General features: G+C 38.3%; 3 protein-coding genes across 3 annotated transcripts in view; all 3 read left to right on the top strand.

Moving 5' to 3' along the window:
- Positions 1-14,388, top strand: part of LOC148096845 (uncharacterized) — a 110,265-nt gene that overhangs the window by 84,419 nt on the left and 11,458 nt on the right. The window lies entirely within an intron of this gene.
- rpa3 (replication protein A3) lies at positions 14-4,366 on the top strand. The gene is made up of 4 exons (XM_087835129.1): positions 14-217; positions 352-426; positions 4,003-4,114; positions 4,191-4,366. The coding sequence occupies exons 1-4, from the start codon at positions 119-121 to the stop codon at positions 4,271-4,273; spliced, it is 369 nt and encodes a 122-aa protein (XP_087691255.1). The 5' UTR covers positions 14-118; the 3' UTR covers positions 4,274-4,366.
- Positions 10,805-13,554, top strand: sdhaf3 (succinate dehydrogenase complex assembly factor 3). The gene is made up of 2 exons (XM_006803374.2): positions 10,805-11,097; positions 12,845-13,554. The coding sequence occupies exons 1-2, from the start codon at positions 10,825-10,827 to the stop codon at positions 13,031-13,033; spliced, it is 462 nt and encodes a 153-aa protein (XP_006803437.2). The 5' UTR covers positions 10,805-10,824; the 3' UTR covers positions 13,034-13,554.

The following is a 14,388-nucleotide window of genomic DNA, read 5'->3' as shown; positions in this document are numbered from 1 at the left end:
AATGTGGGTAAGCCGCCCGCCTGAGCTGCGCCTTTGTACTAAAGCACAGGACTACGCGTTTCCCGCGCTGTGTTGCGCTGTCGAAGGTCCAGGAACGTGAAAGAAGCTAACCGTAAAGATGGCCAGTCTACTGGACGCGTCTAAACCAAGAATAAACTGCTCTATGCTGTCACAGCACATTGGCAGAGGTGTCTGCTTCGTTGGGCGCGTTGAAAAGGTGGGTTTGGGCTAGTGCTAGTTAAACTATTTTTAACAATTATAAATATGGATTAACCTACACCTGCATATATGCACTGGCCCACTCTTTTAACAGCGAGGACATAAAGTATTAGTTTTGCTTTTCTTGACCAGGTTCACCCAACAGGAAAAACGTTCAGTGTGTCTGATGGAGAAGGAAAGAGCGCTACGGTAGAATTGAACGAACCTGTGAGTACTGCCATAATTTATGGTATCAGTTTGCCTACACGTTTCAGGGTGAGCGGTGGTACGAAGTATGTGGTACAACTGGTCTCTTGTTTGCTTGTACCGTTGTTGTTGGTCATATTCTCCGCGTAGGAGCTTCGCTCGCCGCCGCATCGTCATCACACAGTCACTTCTATCTATGCCTGCCCGCACAGGGAGTCGCTGCAGTCTGAACGACGTGTCGGATAAGCTCAACTATACAGCTGTGACTGTAATTATGAGGGGAGATTTCAGTGTTAATGATAAACTCCTCCCAAATACAGCACTCATCACTTTATTCTGTCATAGTTATGTAGTTAGTCACAGTATGTTTCTTTCTGTGGTCAACACATTTAATCAGTGATGGGAATAAGAGCGTAAAAAGTAACGGCATTACTTTTTTCAGTAACGAGTAATCTAACTAATTACTATTTCTATTGCTACAACACCTACATGTGGGGCGGATGTGTTACTATTTTTCAACACACAGACAGTTGAAGCTGTCTTCTTCTTAAGGGGTGCTGCTGATTGGCTGAGGAAGAATAAAGCAGTCGTGGTAAACCAATCACACGACCAATTTAAGACAAAGCAACAAGGTGATATATACTAGTTTTTAGGGGTGGGGGGAAAATCGATACTGTGTAGTATCGTGATATTTTGTTTGCTAATAATGTATGGATACAGGGACAGCAGAAATCAATATTTTGTTACAAAAAAGGTTTTTTGCTCTGACTTCAGAGCATGTTGATCCTTTTTCTGAGCAAGAATCCTGACATTCCTTCACTGTCCAAATGTGTTTAACTTGTTTTTTGGCAGCAATAAACATGACAGTTTACTTATTTTAATTTAAGACATGTTTTATTTTAATTAAGTTTAAAACCTTTTTATTTAATGTAAAATTATATTTTGTTTTAATTTACTTTCAAATTCTTCAGTTGCTGAAGGGGCTGCATAGTTTTCATAAACTGCATAGTTCAGAATAGCTATAATTGTACCAGATGGTTGCGTTCAGTTAAGTTGGACTAGACTGTAATACAAACCGTTCAGTTTGTCAACAATAAAACTGAAATGAGAGAAAGACTGAGTGTGAGACTTTGATATTAGAGAAAATGAATATTGATAAAGTTTACCTTTATGTACAGAATCTGAATATCGCAAAATATTGTAAAAAATTGCAATAATATCGTATCGTGCGTTAAGCATTGTGATAATATCATATTGTGGGATGTATGGTGATTCCCACCTCTACTAGTTTTTAAATTGTGTTAAAAGGCCACTAAAACCAGAGTCATGAGAAGAAGAAAAATATACGCAGTGTTTTTCCTGAATACTATCCTCACGTTTACTGTCTAAGGAAACTGCTAGCATGCACTCTCTGCTAACGACCAAAATAAAAACAGAAACCAAAACAAAAAACACCCTTTTTCCTATTGGTGGAAAAATGTACCACGTTGACCAAAATGATATGGCAGCATGGCATGGGGTTGTTTAGGAATCGGGGAAGTTTTAGGAGTGATGGTGAGAGAGAGCGAGTTTTGAGATGTGAGAGATTTGTGACGTTTAGCGTGTTTGCAGTGTGCTGTCTTGTGTAGTTAGTGTGGAGTAAGGCTGCCACGATTATCGACTATCAAAATAGTCAACGACAAATTTAATAGTCGACGCATTGTATTGAAGCTTTCTAAGATCCTGAAAGATGCAGGAATAAGCAGTAGGATTTAAGAGTGTAATAACGGACTGAAACAGAAGATGGCAGCACTGCATGTACAAGGAGGCCAGCTGCCGTTAAAACCGGTCAGAGTGGGCACGCGCCGTTTTGCGTAACTATTTTTAAATCCCGGTAGCTCTGCAACCACGTGAGCTAGCGCAATAATTTTTTTTGCATATGAAACTGGAGGAGTTGTACTTACATCTTATGCTATCAGCTTGTCCTCGGTCACAGTTTCCTTCCACATATAGCTTTGCAAAAACTGCATAAAAAGCACTTGCAGCAACAAAAACATAATATTCCAGAAACACGCTTTGCCGATCCGATCAGCTGTTCATAACACTTCCTACATCCATCAGCACGAACTATCGCATGTCCGCCATGACCTGCCTGAAACCGGAAGTGACGTCATTTTTGCGGAAATGTAGTTTTTTACCATCAGGGCCTCATGAGCCTATACTGGTGTTTTTAAAAGTTATCTTTGACTTTCTGACTTTCTGTGTTGTTTCTGGGATGCTTAGGACTCATATTGCACTGCTGGAAATAGTTTATTTTGATGCATATGCTGCTTTTTTGCAAATTTGCATCATAATATTTATTTTAGTTTTTCCTGCAGTGTATAAAAATTGGTGTATTTCAAAAATAAAACTATGAAGACACTCAAAATAAATTTCCTGTGGTGGGAAACTATTTTGTGCAACTTTTTTGTATTTACAGTTTTGAGGGATAAGCCTCTTAAATTTCTCTAACTAGAAATATATGTTAAAAAAACAAAAACGATTTTCAATTTTTTTGTAGTTTATTGCACTTTTTTGCAATTTATGTAATTACTATGCACTTAATGCAGACATATTATTAAAATTTAGGCTGTAATGGTTGTGTTGATGTATATCAACTTGAAATGCTCCCAAAAATGGCTCCACAGCATGTAAAAACATAATATAAGCTCTGGTGGACTTGGTTCTATGGTAGGTCTTAAAGGGTTAAAGGTGAAATTTAGAGGTAAAATGAAAAGTGGTCAGAAACAGCCAATTATACCCTGGACCCCACAGGGTTAAACTTTTTTTTTTTTAAAGTAGTGCTATAGTTACTTTACCAAGTAATTACTTACTTTTAGAATATAGTAACTGAGTTACTAATTCAGTTACTTTTTTGAATAATTAACTATTACTAATTACCTTTTCAAAGTAACTTTTCCAACACTGCATTTAACAAACAAAGAGCATATCAATAAAAAAAAGCAAGAATTCACGAGACAAAATAAAAGAACTGAAATTAAAAAGGTGCTCCTTTGTGCTTATAACATGTAAAAATTGAAACAAACAAACAAATCACTTAAGATACATCAAGTATATTCGATATATCCGCCCACCCGTAGTTGGCTGCAGTTGATAGCTAACATAAACTAATGTAAGTCTAACTAATAAGAGAACAGTGGAGTCAAGGAGACTAAAACAAACAGTCTACAGGGTCACTTTGGGCTGCCCACGGCTGCAACAATGAGTTTTCTGTTAAGAAACCTACTCCAGCAGGGGAAAGAAGTTTGTCCTATTTCAGGCAGGAATGAAATTCAATTAGAGCATTAAGGATTAAGGATTAGTGGACAAATGAGTACAGACCAAGCCTTGATTGCTAAAGATGTAGCTTTGCTTTATTATATTAATCTGCCTACATCTAGATTGTTTTAAAAGTATATTTAAAATATAAATAAATTGAACTGAATTGAAAGTCTTGAGCAGAGATTGTTAACTTTCAGTAAACACAGCAGGGATTAAAATATTAATGCAAAATGAAGGTGGAGTGTTGGTTAAAATTTCATTCTGAAACGTTCAATAACTATTTGGTTCTTTTCTTAGCTTGAAGAAGAGCTGAGCGGCATTGTGGAGGTCATTGGTATGGTGTCCAGCAAAGGAGTAATAACCACCACCACATACAACCTCCTACGAGAGGACAAAGGCATTCCCTTTGGTACGTCTCTCTAGACTGAGTAAAGTTTTGTTCCTGGTCTGTGACTCACAGTGTGCTGTGTCTGCTTCTCCCACAGATTTGGAGCTGTACAATGAAGCCCTGAAGGTCATTCACGACTTTCCTCAGTACTACCCGTTTGAAGTGGCTGCAAGTGGATGAAGATTGGCTTCACTGTTTTTGTCTCATTTTACATGTTGGAGAGAATAGTGTGGTACAAAATATTTGCATTAAAATGAAAACCTTTGTTAATCACATGTCACTGAAGCTTCTTTTTTCTTCTTTTTTATGATAAACTGTAAAATCAGTGGGTAATACTTTATTTACTCAAATATAAACACATTTAAAAGACACAATAGAGTGACAGCAACATCAACATCATGTCCACAGTGCCACAGACTGGAATTTACAGCACTGACACTTGAATGGGAAGCGTTCAGCCGGCTAATTTTACTCTTGTCAGTTTCATCATGTTTAGCTGAGCTAGAATACGTTACACTTCATAATTCATTTCTAATACATTTTCTTGGCAGCACAAGAACTAAGAGTCATAAAAAGGTTAAATGTAGAGACAAAATATAGAAGCTGAATGGCTTAACCAGCCGTCTGCAACCTTTAACACCCAAAGAGCCATTTGGAGCCGGTTTCCACGCAAAAGAAAACACTGAGAGCTGCAAATACTTTCTGACATCTAAAATGAAGATAACACTGTATATATAGTTTTTTACCTTTATGCTTTGTGTGAACAACTAAGGTGTGTTGCTTATGAAATCCATGAAGTGCTACAGAGAAAATGACATTTTATTTATGTAATTAACACATTTTGAACTCTTAAAGAAATATAACAAAAGGAAAGCTGAACTAAAATGATCCATGTAGCACAGCGGTCCCCAAACCCCGGGCCTCGGACCGGTACTGGTCCGTGAGTCGTTTGGTACCGGGCCGCGAGAGTTGAAGCTCAGGTGTGAAATGTATAGTTTTCAGGGGGGTTTTTTTATCAGTTTTCAGCGTTATTTTGTTATGGTTTTTATCGTTAACTCAGTTTTCCTGGGTCTTTTCACGTGTGTTATGAATAAATCTTCTTTTTTCGGTACCGGTACTAGTTTTATTTTGTTGTATTTATCCGCGACACCTTAAAGGCCGATCCGTGAACATATTGTCGGGCATAAACCGGTCCGTGGCGCAAAAAAGGTTGGAGACCGCTGATTTAGCAAACAAAAACTGTTGTGAGCAACCACCCTTATATCGTCTTTGGGCTTTTGGAGCCTTGACCTGACTTTTAAAAAATAGTTGAAGAAAAAAGCATTCTGCCTAAATATGTATTTTACCTGGTTAATGTGTGTGGCGGGGCGTGGTCTGCAGCGCCGCTGCAGGGGAGGCGGACGCACCTGAGCAGCACCCGCAATCACGCCTCACCGCCTTAACGTCTGTGCTCTCTCTGCTGTTGTGTTGGTGTGTGTCGGGCTGTGAGCTTTAACACCGGCTGTGTGCGTACAGCAACCGTGTGTGAAAAGTGGTCAATAAAGAGAAGCTGAAAAGCGTGTTCATGCAAACATCGTCGGGTCTCTGCGCACAGCGTCTGCAGATCGGGGCTGTACGAAGTCACTTTCATCTTTACGCAGGACTGTAAGCTGTCGTCTGTGAGGCGTGAGCGGTGTTTGTTTTTAACATAGTTCATGGTGGAGCTGCTGACATAATGTGGATCCGAAGATCCATAACTGGCCTATCTGGTGTTGAAAGTCTTGATAAGTGCACGCCGTTTCGGCGGGTACACCGGCTTCCACGAGCGTGACGCTTATTTTGAGCGATAAAAAATAATAGAATATAATTTTATTTCTATATTTCAATATCACAATAATCTTCCAGTTTAGAACTGCAAGTTAAAAAAGAACTAACATAAATAAAATACACTTCAGCTAAATACTTCTAATTTATTTTCCCAAATCACGCGGAGCCGCAGTATAAGGACAAAGGCCGCAGGTTGCCGACCCCTGGGCTTCACAAACCCAGTTGCTAACAGGAAAAGAAATTGCGTCGAGGTAATTTTATTGGAAAGGAGTGGAGTCGCAATTTTAAATGTTTTGCTGCTGCGATACATTCAGTCTCAGTTTTAGCAAAGTTCTGTAATGCTCTACATTCCTTATTACTAAAATTACTGTTGTAACAAATGTCCAAAGCTACGCTAGGATAAATAAAATATTTTTTTGCCTTCCTCCTACACTCCCCCCATCCCCCCAACATCAGCCAAACACAGTAGACACTTCTGTTATGAGCGTACTTGGCAGCAGAGGGCAGTATAATCAGAGAATTTACCCTGAACACAGGCTTGGGCTAAAAGTACCTAAAAATAACAGGTTCTGTTATGTTGGAAAATATTTTTTGGGTGCAACAAATGATGGGAGCATAGAAACTAAAGTGAAGACCTCTAATATAAACACATATTGGTTGTTTGGTTCCAGAACAACTGTTCTCTGAACAGCTCTAATAATAATGGATTGCATTTAGCGCTTTTCGAGGCCCTTAAAGCGCTTTACAATTCCACTATTCATTCACTCACATTCACACACTGGTGGAGGCAGCTACAGTTGTAGCCACAGCTGCCCTGGGGCAGACTGACAGAAGCGAGGCTGCCATATCGCGCCATCGGCCCCTCTGGCCAACACCAGTAGGCGGTAGGTGAAGTGTCTTGCTCAAGGACACAACGACTAAGACAGACAGAGGGCATCTTTCTAAAACCCAAGGTCACCTTACAAAGAGAAAAAGATATCAATAAAACAGTACATTAAAATACAAAAAACAAATAAAAACAAAAAGAAACTCATAAATAAACACGATTTGACAGCAAGTAAGATCTGTATTAAAGCGAGTAGGCCAGTTTAAACAGGTAGGTTTTGAGCTGTGACTTAAAAAGGAAATCTATATTTCTATCTATATTTATATAAGAGTATATGTATACATATATATACATATATATATATAGATCACAGAGATGAGGCGTAAGGTTATGGATGCACCTTCATATGAGATGTAAGATTTTAAAGTTTATCCTAGCTTCTATGGGCAACCAGTGAAGCTGTTGGAGAAATGGGATAATATGGTTTCTTAAGTGAGTACGAGTTATGACCCGAGCTGCAGAATTCTGAAGAAGCTGAATTTTATGGAGGGACTTATTGGGGAGACTAAATAAGAGGAAGTTGCAATAATCAATCTGGGAAGTAATAAGACTGTGGATGAGGATGGCAGCAGCATGGGGAGTAAGGAAGGGACGAAGTCGGTTAATGTTACGTAAGTGAAAGTATGCAGAAAGGGTTATGTAATTGATGTGAGACTGAAATGAGAGAGTACTGTCAAGTATGACACCCAAACTCAAACCCATAAGTATTTGGACAGCGATTCAGATTTTTGTAGTTTTGACAATCAAGTGAAAAATGGTTAAAATGTGGTTAAAAGGTTTAAATGGTGATCACAGGAAGAATGCTGGAAACACGTTTTTCTTCCACTCAGCCTGAGCTCACATCTCTGCAGCGGCTCCTCCTCTTTGCTGCGTGTAAACAGACTCCAGCTCCATGTTAAACTGTCAGAGTCATCATCACTGCTGCTGTTGTGTTATTAATGTTTTTGTTTAAAATGGCAGCTGCATGGCCAAATGTTGTCAGACGTTCTGTTCACATGCTTTTGGGTCGGGGGGGAGGATGCTGGACAGACATGGCACACCCAAATGTATTGTGAGGGTGCTGGGAATGCCTAGCAGAGGCCCCAGTTCAGGAAATCTTCAACTCCCACCTCCGAAAGAAGTTCAACAGGGAGGGAGTGAGGGAGGTTTAGGACATTGAGTCTGGATGGACAATGTTTTGCACCTCCGTACCTGAGGCTCTCAACTTACCTGTTGATCTACGTCCCTACCCAGACCTATGGGCATATGCTTTGGGTAGTGATTGAAAGAACAAGACTGCGGATACAAGCAGCAGAAGTGTTCCTTCACCTAAGGGTGGCTGGCTTCTGGCTGGCTCAGAGTAGAGCTGCTGCACGTCCACGTCAAAAAGAGCCAGTTGAGGTGGGCACCTCCCAGGTGAGGTTTTCCAGGCATGTTCCACTGGGAGGAGGCCCCGGGCAACAGGGCACCAGGTGCTCAAATAATCAGCCAGCGTCCAGCAGCACCCAAACCACCAGTGGACCTTCGTCCCGGGCAGGGTGTATGAAACAGGGATGCAGGAAGACACCCCCCCCCCCCCATGCCACTCATTGTTAAAAGTGATATATTGAGTGGGTCTGTTGGTGAGTGTGAGTGTATAAAGTGTACTGGATGAGTATGACAGTGTGCTATTAAAGTTGTCGTTGACATGAGATGTGTCGCAGTAAATGTGTTGTTTGAGACTTTACTTGTAACTTAACAATAAATACTTTTTATACTGATCATATCAAATACAGATTTATGGGAAACTTAAACTTAGTTTCAAAATAATTAAATATGACTCTTGGTTTAAGGTTATTGCTGTTTTAAATTGTGTAACATATAAATAGAAAATTTTAATTAGATAATATTTAACCCCAGCTAAAATAGTGGTGCTATACATGCTCCAAAACTGGGCTGATTTAACTGCATCATAAGAAGAGTTTTTACTTTTTAAATCATACATACAGTGTTCATATTGATTAAGTGTTGTACTAGAAGTCTCTTAAGTTCAAAGTTAATAAAACGTAAAATGATTAAGTTGCATTTGTATCAAGCAAATGTAAAAATCTTAATGTCTTGATGCACGATCAATAATCCAGGTCAGCAAGACATCCAGTTTTCAGTGGGAGAAACATTTCGTCACTCATCCAGGTGACTTCTTCAGAATATTACGTAACTGCAAATTATGTTTTTTTAATTTAGTTGAACTTCAAACCCATAAATCATGTTATTCCAAGTATTGTGTATTCACTAAGGGCTAAGTCTGATTTGTTCAATTAAAGACTCTGTGCATTATATAATTATTCATAGGTTTCAGACACACACCCGACTCACTACCCCACCCTAAAGTAATGTTCTGTTCATCTATCCATGGAGGAAAAATTAAGATATGAAGAGAAACTATGAATTTTGCGGACTTGTGATCCATATTCTGGTCTGGCAGCTTTATTGAAATCCCTGAAAGTGGCGACTTTTATTTACAGTTCTGCAATGTGTTTAAAACAGCTGCATTTCACTGGACAGCAACGTGTTCAAATAATCCTGTGTGATCTTACAGGATAGACGTATTTGTCAGAACAAATTCTTTGTTGTGTACAGTTGAGTACTCGTCCACATACTGCAACATAATGAAATTACCATTAAAATGTGATAGCTGATGATATATGGGTTTTGTTTTTTTGCATTCTTGGTTTATTGCAATGAATAAAGATCAGTAAGTAACAGCTTCCAGAACAATGAAAGGCCAAGGCTGGACTAGAAGTGTCAGTCAGGTTTTATCCGACAGCAAGATAATGACCAAAACATAAGTCCAAGCTATGCTGGAGCTGCGTCAGGAACAAGATGGTGAGCTTGAAAGCATGGAGTGGCCATCACAGTCTGCAGACTTAAAGCCCAACTGAGCTGGTTTGGGATGAACTGGACATAAGAAAGCAAAGCAAACTACAAAGGGTCCACATTTATGAGAACTTTGCAACAGATTTGGGAAGAACTTTCTACAGAATATTTGATTTCTATTGTAGAAAGAATGCCACGTGTGTGTTCAGTTGTTATATCTGCAAGAGGCTACTTTGATGAGTCAAAAGTTCAGAATATATTTTGGTCTATAAATTACTTCTTTTTTGAACTCGAATTGCTTATGCTTTTCATTTCAGAGTGCAATGAGACATTAAAGTGCATAATTTTCAATAAAAACTTAGCAGTAGAGTATGTGTGTGTGTGTCCCCACATTTCAGTTATATGAGAGATTTACAGTTGTGAGGAAGATTTTTACCTTTTTAAAGCCTTTGGTTTGATAATAGAGACACTGAGGACAATCTGATGATATTTACTTAGTGAAAACTCCTCTAAATGTATCGCAATCAAATGAATTTCCAGGTCTTTGAGGCTAAGTTCCTTCAAATCCAGCTGGCAACTGATATTCAACTTTTTTATCTCTGTTTATCAAGAACGGCAGTGGATTGAAGAGGCTGATAGAAAAGCTAAACAGTCACTACAGTGATTTTAATGAGTCATTTGGAGGAAACTGAAAAATGATCGTCTTTTGTATCTCTAACCAGGAATTCAAAGAGACATATTTTGTAAATTGAAGATGGGACCTAAACTACATGTCATAGATGTTTGTATGTAGACATAAAAGCTTAAATGCCCAAAACTGAAATAACAACACTTGATCAAATGAGAATAAATAATGTCTATTTGGACTGCCTATAAAGAAACGTACACAAACAAAAAAAATCATCAAATTACAGAAAGATGATAAGAGTTTTCTCATAGCAGACTTTTCCTGATACAACAAAGAATCAGCCACACTGGCTGCTGATCTTGCTTGCTTCTCTCTTTCATAATCAAACATGAAGTTTTCATTTTGATGAAATAATTTTTAAAAGTTAAGAGATGAAAATACTTTCCAATAAAAAGTTTTTTCGGCTGAAATACCCTACTGTCCCCAGGAGGGGGCGACAAAGCGCCAGTCAACTACTTTGTTGACTAAACGAAGAAGACCAATTTCCGGACTTGAGTTGAGTAATTGTACTTGGGAATGTTGTGGTCTGGTACTGTGTCCTGTCTGTCGCCGTTTTCCTTTATTCCTTTATTTCTTTATTTAATCCTGTCAGATACGGTTTCTGTGCACTTGATGGCGGTGTGCGCTCACGTCTCCAGAGTCCGTTCACTTTACAAGAGGATTTTGGTCCTGCACCGCTTCCTGCCCATCGAGCTCCGAGCCCTTGGTGACGAATATGTGAAGGACGAGTTTAGAAGACATAAGAGAGCAGAACCCAAGGAGGTCAAGAGCTTCATGACAGAGTGGGAGGTAAGGCGGGTCACGGCGGTCGAGCCAGCCGCGGCTAGACTTTTGTTGCACTATATTTCAGATATTACGGTACAGGTGCCGACTGTCTTCTTCATCTGCAGATTTTCACCATTTTACTGCAACACACATTTGGTTATATTTGCAATTAGAATAAATTATCATCCTTACGCATTGTTGAAAATCATTAAGAAGAGACAGAAAATGACATAATATGAAATAATTTGTCTTCTCACAGTTAGGGATGGGTATTGATAAGATTTTCACGATTCCGATTCCATTTTCGATTCTGTTTAACGATTCGATTCTTTATTGATTCTCTTATCGATTCTTTTTAAAAAGGAGAACACTAAGGTCGATTAGCTTAGATCTTTGTTTTATATCTTCTCTTTGAACAAGATAGAAATTTAGGAGTAACATGGCCTTACAAACCCAACAGTGAGATCTTAAGAGATCCAGCCTATGGCTCTTCAATGGGGTGTCACAGGGTCCCCAGGAAAAAAAAATGTAAATGTAAAATAAATATTCTTCTGTAGCAATAACAAAGTATAACATAAATTATATGTTATTGCAAGCTGCCCTGTTGTATAACCAAACTTTTGTGCGTTTGAGCCACCATGTTTCCTGCCAGGTAAATGACGCTCCGCAACGTGGTGACGTCATTCAGGGGGGGCTGGAATCGATAAGGGAATCGTTTGCAAAAATGGCAAACAATTCCAAGGAATTGAAACAGTGGGAACCGGTTCTCAACAAGAACCGGTTTTCGATACCCATCCCTACTCACAGTACTCTACGTGTATTTAAAAAAAGAAAAAAGACTGAAATGCCATTTTTGAACTGCAGTTAGCAGAATACGGTGCTATAACTGTTTCACTTACTGGGGGTGATCTCCTCTCCACCTCTGGTGACTTATGACCTGTGACCTTGAGCTCAAGGATCTCAAGCATAGCAAAATATCCGTTACTGCTCAATAACATTTAAATACATGTCATTTGACTAATATTACTGCTTTCCCTCATTTCCCTACACCACTGGATGCTGTTTTAGCAATGATTTGATGATTAGTAGTTATTTAGCGTGATTTAAATTAGGTCCTAATCCAATTCCAGTGGGATTCAAATGACCCCATTTACCTTAAATATAATAATGTTTGGAGTGTTTTTGAAAGAAAAGAAAGCTAATTATGGTGTTAATGTGTTATTAAGCTTGTGCAAGCAATTTATACATAAATGTCGTTTTTTTAGGACCAAACCAACACTAGCTTACTGGAAAAACGACTTAAAGCTGTTGGTTAAATCTTTGACCTTAGTTAAGAAGAAAAAGGCTACTTTTTTGTTTCCTTTGTGGAAGATTTTGATTTAGTGAGTTAATAATCTGTTAAATTATGTGACCCCATCTTTATATTTTCTTTTTCCTATGTATGAAAGTTGCTAATATGTAAGGAATGTTTATTCTCTGAATGTGTAATATATGGTGCATTTTGTTTGTATGTTAATAGTACTAATAAAAAAAAAAGGAAAAAAAAGGTCCTAATCCAAAGAAACAATAAAAAATATATGAAACGTTTCTCACTGATTCAAAAAGGAAGACAGGATTTCAGATAATTTGAATATAGTTATTTTTTCCATTTATGTTAATAAATAATAAATAATAGAAATAGCAGCCACAATGTTTAATAAGTGTGTGGGAGAGCAGATGCTAGATGCTCAAACCTGATGTTTGTTTCCTTCATCCCCATCCTCCCTTACAGAACTACAAGAACACTCTGCAGACTCAGGTTCTGGAGTCAGCTGGGGAAAGATACAACAAGTTTGGAGACAACTTGTCCCAGAAAAAGCTCGATGAATTCCAGGATGAACAGATCAGCCAACTGTATGAACTCATGGTGGAGTCCACCAAATCCAAAAGACAGTTTGACATACAAGAGGACAGGAAGTGAAGCTGCAGGCCAGAGAGCGGTGCTTGGACAGAAAGAAAACAAAAACAAACAACATGTGACTATGATGAATTTAAACCTGTGAGTGCTTTAGGTAAAGGGTGGTGCTCAAAGTAGTCTTTTAACAATATTTGATTACGTTAAAATGCTTTGTGTGACTCTTTTTTTGGTGCAAAGAAAAGTGATGTCACGCTCCTCCTGAAGTACATTAGCACACTAGTAATATAAGCATAATGGTCATTTCACATCCAGCCGTTTGCATTTCTTCAGCATTGTCTGCCCTTTAAACTCTCTAGACAGCTCTTAAAGTCACGTAAATGTGATCCAGCATGTTTAGAGTAGGGTCATCTACTCATTGGGGGGTCAGTGTTTTAGTCCTCAATTGTCCTCGGGCAAAGTACTGAATCCTAAATTCTTCCCAGTTCATCTATCAGAGTTGTGAGTGTGAATGTTAGATTTTTCACAAGTGCTAAAAGGCCTAGAATAAAGTGATGTATTAAAGTCTATTTGTGTGAATATGAAAATGTGGCTTGTAGGATCGAATTCTTTGAGTGCTTAGTAAGAAATGCTATATAAATATTACTACTAGGGATGCACCGATACCGATACTGGTATCGGGTATCGGGGCCGATACTGTAAAATGTGTGTGTACTCATACTCATAAAAGTTAACCGATACCAACTTATTTCATTAATCAGAGGGTGGCTGGTCATTTCTGTTGTAGTTTTTTAGATTGGCCACTAGGGGGCCAATTATTATTTTATTTATTATTTATTTTATAATAATTATTTTGTTTGTTTACATTATGGACACTCTGCAATAATTTAAAAGTTTATTTTATTCTCAAACCTAATTTGTATTTATTTTATTCCAAACAGAAGTGTTTATTTATTATTCTGAAAGCTCGAGACAGTGCCAATAGTTCAGTGATATTTTGTTAAATTACAATGTGGAGACTCTGCAATAATTTAACAGAAGTGCTTATTTTTCACTTGACATTTTTTTGTGGTCATTTTTATTAAGATTTTATTTTTTATCGACAGGGAATATAATAAAACCTGTCTTCCAATTAATTGCATTTGTGTGTGTGTGTGTGTGTGTGTGTGTGTGTGTGTGTGTGTGTGTGTGTGTGTGTGTGTGTGGTAGAAGTATCGTTTTTTGTACTCGGTATCGGCAAGTACTCAGATCCAAGTATCGGTATCGTATCGGTTTGAAAAAATTGGTATCGTTGCATCCCTAATTACTACATTTGCTGTAGCACTATTAATTTAGTTGCACGAGGTTTGTGTTTATCCAAATTGGTAGCTCTAATAGAAACTAAGCAACTTTCTTGTTTATCTCTTAAATATGTTGAACAT

Source organism: Neolamprologus brichardi, chromosome 22 (assembly GCF_056152115.1).
Source record: "Neolamprologus brichardi isolate AB-2024 chromosome 22, ASM5615211v1, whole genome shotgun sequence".
In the NCBI taxonomy this organism is placed as follows: domain Eukaryota; kingdom Metazoa; phylum Chordata; class Actinopteri; order Cichliformes; family Cichlidae; genus Neolamprologus; species Neolamprologus brichardi.
Note: the sequence above shows the minus strand (reverse complement) of the source record. Positions and strands in the feature narration are given on the sequence as shown.